This window comes from Mixophyes fleayi, chromosome 1 (genome assembly GCF_038048845.1).
Source record: "Mixophyes fleayi isolate aMixFle1 chromosome 1, aMixFle1.hap1, whole genome shotgun sequence".
In the NCBI taxonomy this organism is placed as follows: domain Eukaryota; kingdom Metazoa; phylum Chordata; class Amphibia; order Anura; family Limnodynastidae; genus Mixophyes; species Mixophyes fleayi.
The window spans coordinates 97,084,078-97,100,035 of NC_134402.1; the positions used below are offsets into that span (position 1 = coordinate 97,084,078).

At 37.1% G+C, this 15,958-nt stretch overlaps 1 protein-coding gene across 4 annotated transcripts in view; it reads right to left on the minus strand.

The window, feature by feature from the left end:
• The window catches only part of GRIA2 (glutamate ionotropic receptor AMPA type subunit 2), a 143,628-nt gene that overhangs the window by 31,675 nt on the left and 95,995 nt on the right, over positions 1 to 15,958 (minus strand). For all 4 annotated transcript variants that reach the window (XM_075198247.1, XM_075198252.1, XM_075198242.1 and 1 more), the window contains exons 10-12: positions 14,369 to 14,575; positions 12,776 to 13,146; positions 1,001 to 1,199 (exon numbers count right to left, since the gene is read on the minus strand). In XM_075198247.1, coding sequence (XP_075054348.1) covers positions 1,001 to 1,199; positions 12,776 to 13,146; positions 14,369 to 14,575 — 777 coding nt within the window. The remainder of the gene's footprint in view (positions 1 to 1,000; positions 1,200 to 12,775; positions 13,147 to 14,368; positions 14,576 to 15,958) is intronic.

The window sequence follows — 15,958 nt, forward strand, 5'->3', positions numbered from 1 at the left end:
GTACAGGTGGGGTGTGTAGAATCAGCCTCCTGATATTTGAATACATACTACATAGTGAGCATACTGTTATCAAGACTGTGTGTTTAAATTGTTGTGGATAGAAAAGCAGAGTAACTACGCACAACCTACCACAGTGATTCAATAGCTTTATTCAGCCTCCACATTATGACTCATATTTCATGTGTACTTGACTTTCTTGTGACACACTTATTGAAATGTTCTCTTATTCTCATAAGATGTGTAGGCTGATTATAATGTAGGCTACCATTAGGTACAGGCAGAGGTTGGCAATTGTGTGGGAGTCAAATACATTACAAAAACATGTAATGAAGTACAGCACATTGTTAAACATCCATTTGCCTTATCAATTTATATCTATCTATCTATCTATCTATCTATCTATCTATCTATCTATCTATCTATCCATCTATCTATATATCTCTATCACATCTATCTACCTATCTTTCTTTCATCTATCTATCTATCTATCTATCTCTATCTATCTATCTATCTATCTATCTATCTATCTATCTATCTATCTGTCACATCTATCTATTTATCTCATATTTATCTATCTCATATCTATCTATTTCATATCTATCTATCTATCTATCTATTTATCTATCTATCTATCTCATATCTATATCTGTCACATCTATCTACCTATCTCTGCAATATCTATCTATCTATCTATCTATCTTTGTCACAACTATCTAGCTATCTGTCTATGTCACATCTATCTATCTATCTATCTATCTATCTATCTATCTATCTATCTATCTATCTATCTATCTCTGTCACATCTATCTATCTATCTAGCTATTATCAGGCAGTTCACAATTCTATTAGCAAATTTATCCTAATGCAGTTCTAACAACATGTAATGGCATCGATATGTACAATCACAATTTCAAAGGCAATTACTTCCATATTATAATGTAATTCAAATTGATCAGGATATATTAAATAATCAATATAAATATAAAACATATGGCCTTACCCTAAAGAATTCCTTAGTTGACCCTGAATCCAATGTCCCGTATGCAATTTCTGTTTGTTTGGAAAGGTCTTCTGCACTTTCAATAGGTGACACCATCCGTTCAACAGTAAGGAAGGCAGCTAAGTTAGCCGTGTAGGATGAAATGATTATCAAGGTAAAGAACCACCACACACCTCCAACAATGCGACCAGATAGGGATCTAATAACAAGTATGAGATGCATTTTTTAATTGAAATAGAAGTTTGATATTTAGAACTTTGTAATTTCATATCAAGCAATTGCATTATAATGTAATAGTAAATTACAATGTGCAACACAGATATTCACAGATTTCATTATTGAGCCTATAATTATGCTGTAATCTATGATTCTTTTAGAAAATGCTACTATAAAAATGATCTCATACAGAAATATCTTGTTTCAACAGCACAGAATCCTGAAAAATATAGATCACACCATTGCTACTGTTACCATCATTTTTCAAACTCACTTTTTACGACTGAGGATACTGCACTGGAAATGAGTAATATTTCTATGTTAGATAACAGATATTATGTCTCCACCAGTAATTTCCCAAGCAGTAAATCCCATTCACACATTCACAGACAACAGAAACTGCAAGTTTTAAATTTGGTTGATACATGTTTACTAACACTAATACAGCATTAATTACCAATATGCCTGGTAACCCTTAACATACCCTATGCTTCCTAATTGGTTAAAGTATGTAAACCTTTCACCTACCAACTAAACATAGATGTGACAGCACATTATATAAATCATTTACATTTACCATTACACCTAGTAAAGGTCCTTTATGATGGTAAAAAAATGCAAGCCTTTTAAGAGTCATACATCTATTTTGATAGATGACTTAGTGGATCAAATAGGTGCACAATTTTGGTCCATCTGAAGAGAGGAGCTGGACACATGTATTGCTCTCACATGCAAGAATGAGAGTTAGCTTTGTGGAACAAAAAGATTTACTGAGATTCAAGGGGTAAAGATAGCTCATACATAGATGTTCCTGAGTTAGTGGGTTGCAATCCTTTTGCAATCCCCACAGATTAATATATAGTTTAAATTAATTAAATGGATGAAGGTAGGACTTTAATGTGATGTTTTCAGTCATTCCACAATGCTCATTTCTATGTGGATCACCAGTCCCATAAAAAGTTGGGTAAAGCATTTTTATACGGTGTATACAATATAAAAACAGATTGGGGTTGGCACCTATGTATACGCAAGTTATTTGTGGATAATTAAATGTGCTGCATTGCCGCATTTTTGCCAGTTCATAAATGAGCCTTATCGTATGTTATAAAACTGTACAGTTGCTTTCATGTGCACCTCTTCCTATGACAGCATGGGCATACAGTGCAGGATACAAAACTATTGGCAAACTGTACAGATACAGTAAGTGTCAGACTGATCCACCAGGACACTGGGGAAATCCCGAGTGGGCCCTCGATGTTAGTGGGCCCCCAGCCACTTACAGTGAAGGAGGGGTGTCATAATTAGGGTGGTACCGCATGTGCCTCAGCGGAGGGCAGATCTGTACCACCCACATGGACTCCCCTCTAAATTATATGTACTGGCTCCAGCTGCTGACCGGAAGACAGGTAGCCGGGCTTTAAAACTGTGAGGTCACCGGTCGCGAAGGATAAGAGAAGAAGAGAAGAAGAAGAGATAAGAAGTAAGGCGGCAGAAAAGAAAGCAGAAACCAGGGATACAGAATAAGCCATGAGGGTGGACAAGAGACATAGAGAGTGGGGTGCAGCTAAGGGGAGACAAATAGATAAGGGGTAAATATTAAACATTAAAACACCTTATGTATATTTTATTACAGTATCTCAGCTTGTACATTTAAAACATACAGCTCATGAGGCTGGAGTAGTGTTATTCATGTTGACAGTACGACAACAGGGTAATAAATTTGACAGATATCACAAAACAAAACATATAGTCAGAACACTGCATTTTCTAATGACCTTTGCAGACCTTTTGCAAAATATACTGTGTCTTAAATATTATGATCAATAATAGATCCAACAACTGTAATGTATATAAGGTGTACAATCCAGATGCCAGCAGACAATTCAGCATCACTTTTCACTTTCTGTGTGATGAACAGCAGCATATTCCAGTGGTTTAAGGGTTAATAAACACAGGCAGAGGACTAGATCACAGAGCATCATTACATTCCCATTCTCATATATACCCCTTATCTGTTAATAGGCGCTAAGGAATACAAATTATATATATAGGAATAAAATTCCATCATTTCTGGGGTGGGAAAAGTAAGAAGAGAGAAGGCAGACAATTTAGCAAGAGACAATGAGAAAAGATATTAAGGCTTAAGAAGTAGGGACAGCAGAGGGCAAGATATGAGGTTCAGGGGAGGTAAGGATAGAAAAGTGAGGCAGAAACTGGATCAATACAGAAAGCCAGTGATCAGAGAGGTGAGAGTGCGAGGAATGACAGAAACTGAGTTGCATCAGGGATCCTGGACCAGACAAACCTGACTCCAGCAGCAGCACAGACTGAAAATCAGGAGGTCATAGATATTCATCAATTACAAGTAGTATTAAGAAAACATTTCTCCATTTTTTTTACACATGTTTGCATATTTCACTTTAAATGTGTAAAGTAAATATTTGTCATTTGGCCATGCCCTCACACCCATTTGCAGAGCTAAATGTCATTGGGTGGGCCCCAACCATAGGTTTCCCCTGTGCGCCCTTCATGACCCTGTCCTTCAATGGATACAGTACTTAGGGCAGGCCTTGAACCACCATAGTGTCTGGGAATCCCAAATTACTGCTATGATAATGTATTTCAATTATCATTGAACTGAAATATATGGGAAAGGAGTTAAAACAAAATCCTCACTCAAATATGCTATCAAACCAGTGGCGCACACAGGGGGGTTTTCTGGGTCTCCAGAAACCCCTCCCCTCCGCTAACAAAGTGCTCCTACATACCACACTGTACTATACAGCAGCCGCGGCGCTGTCAAAGAAGCGTCCGTGGCGCTGCTGTATTGTATACAGCACTGTCGCGGACGCTTCTTTGACAGCGCCGTGGCTGCTGTATAGTACAGTGCTGCCAAAACGGAGCTGCTGCGCATGTTGTTTCAGATGTTAGTTTCAGTCACGTTCAGTGTTTGTTGAGCACATAAAGTTTGAGGCCATTGAACTTGATTGAACAGTTTGAGCACCTCTGTAGATAACATTAGTCACTTTAGTCCTGAGTGCAGGCATTCAAAAGTCATGTATGGTAGGTAACTATTGTTTCTAAGCCATATGTTTAATGTTTAATCAATTAAAAATAGACTTTCTTTGTTATGATATATCTCCTTAAACTAGCTATTATTGATTATACTGTACAATAATGACCAATCACCGCATATTTCCTATATGTCAGAGGCTTTTCTCCCAATAAAGATAAGATCACTATATCATTTAGTGTAAGCTATTTACTAAACATTATAACATAAACTATGATGAGGCACTGTATAAGTGCATACTGATAGGGAACAAGTGCATGCATATAAGAGAAAGATTTCAAACATATGAGACGTATAACTGTGTATCACACAGTAAGCTAAAATTCTGTTCTAAGACAACACTGGAGCCAAGATTGACGCCAGTTATAACAGAACAAAATATAAGCATTTGTGAAACAATTTTCATTAATATTTTGGTTGTAACTTGTGGAAATATGGTCATGAATGTGTGTGCACTAAATTCAATGTGTGCACTGTGCTTGTAATTGCTGTTACCTTTATTTTAGTGCTTCCAAATTGAATTACCATTTCTCTAGCCTTAACAAGCAGTTAAAATTATGATCAGTGCAGTCGAGTTTTAGTCTCTCTATTCTGTAAATGTACAGTGGATTTAATTATAGGCCATGTTGTTGTCATGGCAACTATACATTTCAACGTTATTCCTTTTCGCGTGGTATACGGAAGTGAGAACAATGCATAGACAAATATGTAAAGCTACATCTATGCAGAGAATTATACTTTTAGGATTATAATAAATATACTTTTTGAATACTTCTTACTGACTATGATTATACATATTTGAACTGATAGATATGTAATGTAAATTTAGAAGTGGTAGTATGTAAAATGTAATGGGAGTGTAAGTGAATGGAATGTGATAGTTTTACAATGAAGGCAGTGGGAGATGTGGCGGCACGGCATACCACTGTTTACACCCGCACTTCCACCACTGCTAACAGCATGATCTGGCACGTCTTACAGTTAGAAGAAAACACTTGATCATGCTGAACTTAGTCCGTCACAATCTGTAGTCAATGTAAGATGCCATAGTAATACTGATGTAAAAAATAACTCTTTAAATAAACACTCAGCTGTCACCAACATATTATATAAGATAACAGTTCGTATCATGACCAGCAATACTAGTGCAGTGCATATGGAAAGCTGTTTTTGTGCACTTTGATGTGCACTTTCAGCATTTAGCTGTGGAGATGATGTATGTACATGGGAAAATTAAGGTTTTACAAAAGTAAGAGTACTCCATCTATTTACAAGAAGTTGCATAGCTTGTTCAGAAAGCGACAAATTTTTTTTATGCCCACCCACTGGGTGGTTATAACAGGAGTTTTAGTTGGAGACCTCATGTGCACCTAGGTGGAAAAAGTCATTGGTGTCTATATGTGCATACTCCAAAGTAAATAATTACATTTGACAAGCGTTAAAAGTTCCATTACCTCTTTACTTCATTGAGTTATTTATTAGTGAGGGTGAAAGAGGCAGTTAACTGACAGTGTCTTGGGAAAGTTGCATTTAAGGTTAACTTAATTTCCCAGAAATGCAGGTAGTGGGCAAAAACAAGGAAACATTGATAAATGAGCATATTGAATGAGCACATTGAAAGCACAGGCTTCCACACAAGTGTGACTTATACGTTAAGTAAGTAAGATACAAGCATGGTCATGGGAAAAAGTGCTGGACTGGCCTGGTGGCTGGATGCAAAAAGAAACCTTGGTGACATGTTTAGCAGAAACTTTAGTGATGGAGCTCAACATTCTAATATTTAGAATTTACATGACTAAGGTGACATCAGCATGGAACATCATCAGCAAAGAGCAACAACGGCCAGACACGCAAACTACAGGATTGTGATATTAGTGTATTAATTCAAAGTGCAAGGCAAAACAAGTGAACAATTGCAGCTCAACTGAGAGCAAATTTTAACCTGAGGCACAAGAGACAAAACAAGAACTCCATGGAGCAAGATATCAAAGTCTGGCTGCAGTGCATAAACCACTCATTACACCTGCCAATACACATTTGAATGTTTAGAAGTGCAAAGTGCACAGAGGACTACCAGTAGTAGCTGAAGGTGATTTGGTCAGATTAATCAATCTTCACCGAGTTCTTAACAAACGGATGAGTAAACGTTTGGTGCTGACCTAAAGTGCAGTACACGTTTTCTAGGTATGGTTTGGGTCCAATCATTCCCTTAGAAGGCAAGGTCAATTGTAATCACTACTTGTTAGTAGTGATTGACCATCTTCATCCCATGTTGCAGCATTCCATTCCTAACAGGATGACAATGCCTCCATGCACAGGGTACTTGTGGCTACCCAATGATTTCTGAGAATGACATTAATATTAGCCATGGACTTTTCAGTCACCAGATCTCAACCCAGTCAAATATTCTGGAACAAATATTACGATATTAAGATATATTAAGATATTCTGGAACAAATCCTGCATTTTCCACCACCAACAACCAGACATTGGTTAAGTGACTTTCTTGCAGAGGAATTATGATGCATCCCTCTTGCACAACTGCAGATATTGGCAGACTCAATGTCATTTTGTTTCCATGTTTTTGTCTACTACCTGTCTACTATCACACTGTTAACACCTTAAAAGACATTTTTTTCAAGGGCAAGTTAGTACCTACATTCTTTGCAAAAGTCACATACTACTGTTTGCTGTAATGGTCCATGGTCTGTAAAAAGTTTATACTTGTTTAAAGAGAACCTACCTACACCCCATTATCTGTGCTGCTCAAAGACCCCCTGCATCCATCATGCACCTGATATCATAGATCTTAAACTGTCGGAATTACAATCTATTCCAACATAAGTAGGCATGGCTATCTATCTATCTATCTATCTATCTATCTATCTCTCTATCTGCCTGTCTGTCAGCCTGTCTATCTATCTATCTATCTACTATTCAGGACCTTCTTCACAAGATAATTTTTCCAACTAACATTCACTAAAGCTTTGTGTTACTATGCACACTAGTCATGGAAAAGCCATTCCAGACTGGCATGAGCTCTGAACAAATAACTTGTAGAATAATATTCCTTTGACTATATAAACCAACAGAAGGATTACATAAACCACTTTGAAATTAATAAGCCTAGTTAGACAATATTTGATTACATATAAAGTCCACCTTTGAAAACACATAACAAGCTCAGTAAAGATTAATTCACCAAAACATTTTTAAATCCTGGTTTTAGCCTTAATATTGCAAACTCAATCTTGCATTTGATAAAATCAAGGTTTAAAGGCTTATTATTGTAGACAAAATATAGAGCAGGTTGATAATTATGGAGTGCAAATTGTTAATGAAAAGCAGGCATACATTTCACAAAAAGAGTTGTCATGAAGATGTCATGTAGTGTGCAAGCAAAAGAATAATTACATTGGCTGTTGAGCTATTCCTTTATACTAGAGGTGTATAACACTGTGTGCTCGTTCCATTATAGGTTTGTCTAGCACTTTCAGGGTTTATCCCTTACTCTAAATCAGAACTCCAAATTGAAAGATATTTTTAGGTGGAAAATAAAATATCATAAAAATGTCACAAACAAAATTTAAACTAAAGTAAGAAAATGTCAGTGATGGTCTCTACAAGTCAAGAATGTTAAAAAGTATTGGAGTCAAACAAATCCTAATCAAACCAAAGGAGATTAAGACCCAATATATCAACAGTAATGCAAAAAAAAGGAATACTGTATCTTGCCTAAAGGCTGAATGCTTCACAAGTATGAAATCAGTGGTGGAACTATCACCAGAGCAGCCCATGCGGTTACAGGGGCCCAGTGGTAAGGGGGGCCCAACGATGCTGGCTCTTTCACAATTAAGTCCCCTCAAATGCTCTTCTGAGCATGTGCGGGGGCTTATGTCTGATGGGCATAGGCATGTACTGGCCCCTCTGTATGCTCAGGAAAGCAGAATTGGGACATCCAGAGCAAATCCTACCAAATGTTGCTATGGTGCCTAATGATTGAATGTTACACCCTTGTATACACTTTAAAGACAATTAAGACTTTATAACAAATCCCTTTTCTTCTGTATTGTGCCTAGACAATGCTGTACAGTAATGTCCATTTTTTGGGGTATATTAGTGTTGTTGCATTTACAAGTTTCATGGTATGAGGTTAAAGACCGATCAGCCACAACATTAAAACTATCTGCCTAATATTGTGTAGGTGCCCCTTGTGTCACCAAAACCGCTCTGACCCATCGAGTCATGGACTCCACGAGACCTCTGAAGGTGTCCTGTGGTATCTGGCACCAAGATGATAGCGGCAGATCCTTGAAGTCCTGTAAGTTGCAAGGTGGGGCCTCCATTGTTTTTTTTTCCAGCACATCCCACAGATCCCTGACCTTATTAAGATCTGGGGAATTTGGAGGCCAAGTCAACACCTTCATCTCTTTTTCATGCTCCTCAAACCATTCCTGAACAATATTTGCATTGTAGCACGGTGCCTTAGCCTGCTGAAAGAGGCCATTGCCATCAGGGAATACCGTTGCCCTGAAGGGGTGTATTTGGTCTGCAACAATGTTTAGATAGGTAACATCCATATGCATGCCAGGACCCAAGGTTTCCCAGCAGAACATTGCCCAGAGCATCACCAACGCACACGCTGTCCACATGATATGAAAGAAAACATGATTCATCAGACCAGGACACCTTCTTCCGTTGCTCCATGGTCCAGTACTGGTGCTCACATTCCCATTGTAGGCTCTTTATAGGACAGGGGTCAGCATGGGCACTCTGATCGGTCAGTGGCTATGCAGCCCTGTAAGCTGCAAGCTGCGATGCCTTGTGTGTTCTGACACCTTTCTATCATAGCCAGGAATAACTTTTTCAGCAATTTGGTTGGGTTAGCCTTCGCTCCCCATGAGCATCAATGAGCCTTGGACGCCCATGACCCTGTCACTGGTTCACCGGTTGTCCTTCCTTGGACCACTTTTGGTAGATACTAACCATTGCATACTGGGCAGTGGCGCATGCAGGGGGGGTTTCTGAGTCTCTAGAAACCCCCCTGCGCTAACTAAGTGGCCACTGTCCTATACAGCAGCCGCGGCGCTGTCAAAGAAGCGTCTGCGGTGGTGCTGTATTGTATACAGCACCGCCGCAGACGCTTCTTAGACAGCGCCGCGGCTGCTGTATTGGACAGCGCTGGCGAAACGGAGCTGCTGCTCTTTTGGGTTTTTTTGGGGTTTTTTTTTTTGGGGTCGGCGGGGAGAAACCCCCCCCCCGACAATCCTCCGTGCACCCCTGCTGGGAACACCCCACAAGACCATTTTGCCTGCTTCCAACACATCAACTTCAAGAACAGACTGTTTAATTGCTGCCTAATATATCCCACCACTTCACAGGTTTCATTGTAACAAGATAATCAATTTTACTTACTTCACTTGTCAGTGGTTTTACTGTTGAGACTGATCGGTGTATATAAAGTATTAACAGCAGATTTTAAGTAGTTTGTATATAAGATTTGTTTTGCTAGATACTGATTTCAGTGTTTCTGTGAACTTCCTGCAACTGTTTACAGCATAAATCACAAAGCACCATGGCTTTGTTGAACCATGTGCATAAATGCATAGTACTTGCAAATGGCACTGAGCTGTCATGTGCAAAAAGTGATCAAGTGCAAAGATCATTATAATTAATCATGGGTGTTTTATACTGCAAAATTAAATGTAATTGGTGCCCACATGGAATTATTATAAATAGATAAAGACAGAATGGGAAGGTCCAAAGTGTGCTGTATAACATACATATATTTAATGAAAATTTGCACAGAACACCCCAAGTAGCAACAAAGTTCAACAACGCTATGATGCTTTTTGTTCATGCCTTTAGCAGTTACAGGAAGTTATATTAAGCCATGCATTCATATAAACACTAAAATCAGCATCTAGCTTTGCAATAGTGTTTTTAAAGACAGATAGCAACATGGTAAACTGTAAAGTTCGGTTCATTTAACAAAGTAGTATTGTTACTTATATACTGATCTATTGACAGAAGTAACATTCACTTGCAATGTCTATTAATTTGCCTGGTTTAAATAATGAACCTAGTACTCAATAATTGAGAATAAAGCTTCTCTATAGTTAATCATCAACAAAAGAACTTAGAACTTACAGTACTACATACGGTCATGACCACAAATATTGGCACCATTGCAGTTTTCTCAAATAATGCACCATTTCTTCCAGAACATTGTTGAAAAAATATATTTTGGTATCCACATATTAATTTATTTGAATTTCAGTGGAATAAAACCATATAAGTCATAGCTTATTTTACACAGAAATGTTTAAATTATTAACACCTTTTAGAACAAGTTAAAAATAATTAGATTTCCAGCAGGTGGTTCTCCTACCCTTGAGAACTGAGCTCACCTGAGTTGCAGGTGCCTGCAATATAAAAATCGCTCAATGACCATGGAGAAAAAAAAGAAAGCCAGAGAATTGTCTGAGGAGGTCAGACAGAAGATTGTTGCTAATTACGTACAATCTCAAGGCTATAAATCAATCTCCAGAGATTTTGATGTCTCCGTTTCCACCATGTGCAATATTATAGGAAATTAAAGGACCATGGGCATTGCAGTAAGAGAAAACTTGATAGATTACATTGCAGGATAGTTCGAATGGTGGAGAAAGAACTCAGATCAACTGCCAAACAGATTCAAGCTGACCTTCAGACACAAGATTTCAACTCGTACCATCCATTATCAACTCAATGAAAGGGGTTATATGGTAGGTAGCCCAAGAGGGCCACTCCGCTGAGAGAGAGACATAAGAAAGCCTGACTGGAGTTTGCACCTGAACAAGCCAAATTTCTACTGGGAGAATGTTTTGTGGACAGGTGAGACCAAATTAGAGCTTTTTGTAAAACACATCTTCCCAATGTTTACAGAAAGCAAAATGAAACTATCAAAGAAAAGAAAACTCTTCCTACAGTCAAACATGGAGGAAGTTCTATGATGTTTTTAGGTTGCTGTGCTGCATCTGGTTGCCTTGATTGTGTGCACAACATCCTGGAATCTGGACAATACCAGGTTATTTTGGAGCACAATGATGACCCCAGTGTTAGAAAGCTGGGCTTCTGTCGCAGGCTATGGGTCTTCCAGAACGACAGTAACTCCAAAGACACTTCAAAAAGCACCCAGAAATGGTTCAAGACAAGACACTGGACTTGAAGTGGCCAGCAATGAGTACATATCTACATCTTGTAGAACCCCTGTGGAGAGATCTGTAGATATCAGTTGGGAGAAGGCACCTTTCAAATCTTTGCACAAGAAGAGCGGACAAAATTGCCCGTAGAGACGTGCAGGAAGTTCACCTATGGCTATATGAAGCTGTTGTTTGCAAATACTTTGATCAAAGGACGTGCTACTAAATAGTAAGTATAAGGTGTCAATAATTTTGTCAATACCATTTACCTTTTTATTTTATGAATTAAAGGGATAAACAGTATTAATTTCAGATTGAAAAACAAGGGTTTTGTAATATTAACAGAGAAAGAATTGTGGATATCAAACACTGTTGTTAATTTCAACTTATGTTTAGAGGAAAATTGAGAGTTATTTGCAAAAAATAGGGTACCAATATTCTTGGGCATGACTGTACAAGCAGGCTGAAGAGTCCTGAGTCCTACAGTCACTTCATTATAGGAAGTCCCACAGTCACTTCATTATAGGAATACAAAGGTGTGGTTCTTTGCTAAACATTTCCAGTTTTGTCAGAAGTTTACTGATCTTGATGATAACTATTACCAAGAGTACATTATAGAATAGAGTCTATTGTCAAAGGTACATGTATCTCCAACATTTATCTCATGTTCTTAAAATGTTATGAGATAAACCAAGAGACAATGTATCTCATGAAATAAAATGTAGTCATAACTGTGACAATGCAGTATACATTAATATACAGTAAATTATCCATTTGTTTTGAAAAAATAAGTATTAAAAAACTGATATATCAATAATGCAGCTTTCAAAGCTTTGTAAGACTAATGGTGAATTTTATATGTGTTTTTATTATATAAAAATATGAAAACCATTGTTTATTATGGAACCTGTGCACGAAAGCCATGGAGTGTAAACTGTATGACCTATGACAAACAAACATGAAACTCACCACCCTTTTTTCCCATTACAGTTTGTATTGGCCATGCAGGCCTGAAACTGTACAATGGGAATGCAGCAAAAACACGGTACCCCTCCAAGAAGGCATGGAATGATTGAAACCTTGTGCATTTCTGTAGTCTTTACATGGTGTATATAACTTCACTGAGACAATGTCCAGCTAAATATCTGCCTTTACTTCAGTATCACCATGGTTTTGTGGAATAAAGAACTTGATGGAAACCTACAATGTGACAAGTGTTTCTTCATTGTTGTGAATATATATGCACCATGGCATCCGCTTCAGACCAAAAATGCACAAAGTAAAAAAAGATGAGTAACCAACCTTGGCGAAATATCGCATCCTTGCTGCATAAAGGCACCAAGGGAAAACCAGAGACTATTAAATATCCCAAACTCATTAGATGATTCGTTACTTTGTGTTTCTCTTCCGTCTTCAAATTCCTCAGTATGCCATTCGTATGGACTAAATCTGCTGACCAGGAATAAAACTACACTGACCCCAATATAAGCAAATACTATGCACATCCAGATCTCATACGCTAAAGGATCAAGAAAGGAAAACACTCCTGGTTTTGACTTCTGGGGTTTCTTGATCATAATAGATATTCCCAAACTCATGAACGGTTTTGAAAAGTCAATTACTTCTTCTCTCACCAATGTTATAGTTAATGGAGCAATTGCAATGTCAGCTTTCTGTAAAAAAAAAATAAAAAAAAAATAATGCATTAGTTTAATTGATCAGCTATATTTTCCCAGATAAGTGAGTTATAATTCAACTTCAAATCCATATATGTTCATATTTTGCAGAGCTGTTGCCCTGAATCGATTCAATAATATTACCCTTTACTTAAAATTTATTATTTTTGCTTTTTTTTTGTCTGCTTCTTTCACACCACTGTTTCCACTGTTACACATGGGGGATCTAGCTTTTGGCCAAATGCTCTCTAAAGATAGCAATTGCAATATTTACATTTGAAAGCAAAAGGATGATACTAATGATCAGCAACAAGAGCAAAATAATAATTAAAATTAAAACCGAAAGCATGCATTATAAAAGAACTTGCATTATTGGTTCTATTAACATTTCATTGAGTGCAACATACTCATTATCATATATACTCTGGTAGAGATTCTTCATTGTGGTGCTAATGTTTCTCTATAAAGAGTCCTCATGTATTTGACTCTTAGGGGAGACACCTGTTTCCGATATGGCACCCCACTATATCAGTTTTACATATCTGTATCTGCAAATACAGAGTTATATGCCCATATGCTTTTCTGTCATGCTTATGAAGAATAAAATAATATGCATTGTATTACATTCCTCTAATAAAAGTCCAATTCAATCTTTCAGACTATCACAATGGAATTTTTCAAGGTGAAAGAGGTGACAGAAAATTTATGATTCATGTCAGGACAAGAAAAGGAAAATGATCTTGTGTTCTGTAAGAAATGTTAAATCTTCGCCGCAGGAAAATGTTTCCACATCTCCCTAGGTGCCATGAAATGTTGTGATCACACAGTTTAAACACAAACAAATGTGATTATTTTGTCAAAACCTCAAAAAGATACCCCAAAAGCAAAGATATATAATAATCAGCTGTGTTGCAACATCCAAAGGAATTGAAGTGAATTGACTGGATGGTATCATTCATCTGTCACTTATTAAGTTTGATGTATATAGTATACTGAAACAATATGTCTAAAGTAGCTCTTGACTTTTGAACTTTGAGATGGGACTACTGAGATTTATGGTATATGTCTGATGCTTTCCTTACTTTGCTGGGTAAGGAAAATAATATAGGAATTTCTACATTTCAGGCACTTAAGTCACAGTAACCTAAGATACCAGGTAATAATAGTCCATTCATTTTATGGCAATGCATTTGAAAGAAAATACATATGTCATACTTACCCCATAAACTAATTCGCCCACCATTCCATTCCAAATTTTGGTTTCTGCATCTCTTGCTCCATACTTTCCATCACCAACAATTGTCAGTTTGTACTTAAATCCACAGTGCCTGGCAATTTCAGTTGCCAAATCAACACAGTATCCCTCATAGCGATCATTCCCTTCAAACTGATCTGCATTTTTCTTAAACATTACATATGGGGCTTCCTAAAAAAATCACAGTCATTATTTAACAACTTGATAAATAACATGTCATGTGATCGATTTTAACACCATGGTGACAAACGTTATTTGCTTCTAGACTCTCTCTCAACCCACCAAGGCTAATCTCTATAACCTTTTGATTAACAATCTAATTCAATAATAAAGGGCCTGATTCATTAAGGATCTTAAATGAAGAGGTATCTTATTTCAGTCTCCTGGACAAAACCATGTTACAATGCAAGGGGTGCAAACTAGTTTTCTGTTTTGCACAAAAGTTAAATACTGACTGTTTTTTCATGTAGCACACAAATATCAACTTTAAATTTCAGTGTACAAATAAGCTATCAAGTATTTGTGTGATACATGAAAAAACAGTCAGTATTTAACTTATGTGCAAAACAGAAAACTAGTTTGCACCCCTTGCATTGTAACATTATTTTGTCCAGGAGACTGAAATAAGATAACTCTTCATTTAAGATCCTTAATGAATCAGGCCCCAAGTCCTTATCTTTCCTAAGATCTAGGACACCTTGGCACCACCTAACCTGTTAAATGATTAGTGTTCCAAAAACACCTACAATGTGAGTAATGTAAGTCTTTCTTAACTGTTGTGAATATATATACACCACCATAGCATACCTGCAATTTTAAAATTGCATTAGAATACAGCCTCCTGTGTTACACTTTGATAATTGTAACTGTGATGAATGTTTATTACATAATAGATATTAAATTAAAGAAAAGAAAAATGTTATGAAGAAAAAGAATCTGCAATTTTGTTAGACTGACAGTAGTACAATCCATTTTGTGTTTGTACATATCAAAAATATTTCATAGTAACAATGTCAATAGTAGCCCTCATATTTTTAATACCAATATTTTCTCAGCCCACAAACAAGAAACTGTGTTTCACTTTTGTTCAAAAAGTTTTTTTAAAATCTACTTTTACTAACTTACTTTTATCTAGGTGATCCATGAACCTGAAGCAGCAATAATTGATATTGTTTTGAAAAACATGGGATACATAGGAGCCCTAGCTAAACACCAAGCCAGCTTAATTTTTTATAATGAAAATAATATATTGCACTGTTATTTCAGCTAATTTTTGTCAATTTCTGTATAATAATGTCACTGGCAGGTTTGCTGGAGACCCCGGATCGAATCTTAGGGCTAGATTTACTAAACTGTGGGTTTGGAAAAGTGGAGATGTTGCCTATAGCAACCAATCAGATTCTAGTTTTCATTTATTTAGTGCATTCTACAAAATGATAGCTAGAATCTGACTGGTTGCTATAGGCCACATCTCCACTTTTCCAAACCCGCAGTTTAGTAAAGATACCCCATAGTGTCGGTACCTATTGTAGTAACCAAGTGATGGAATTAGGA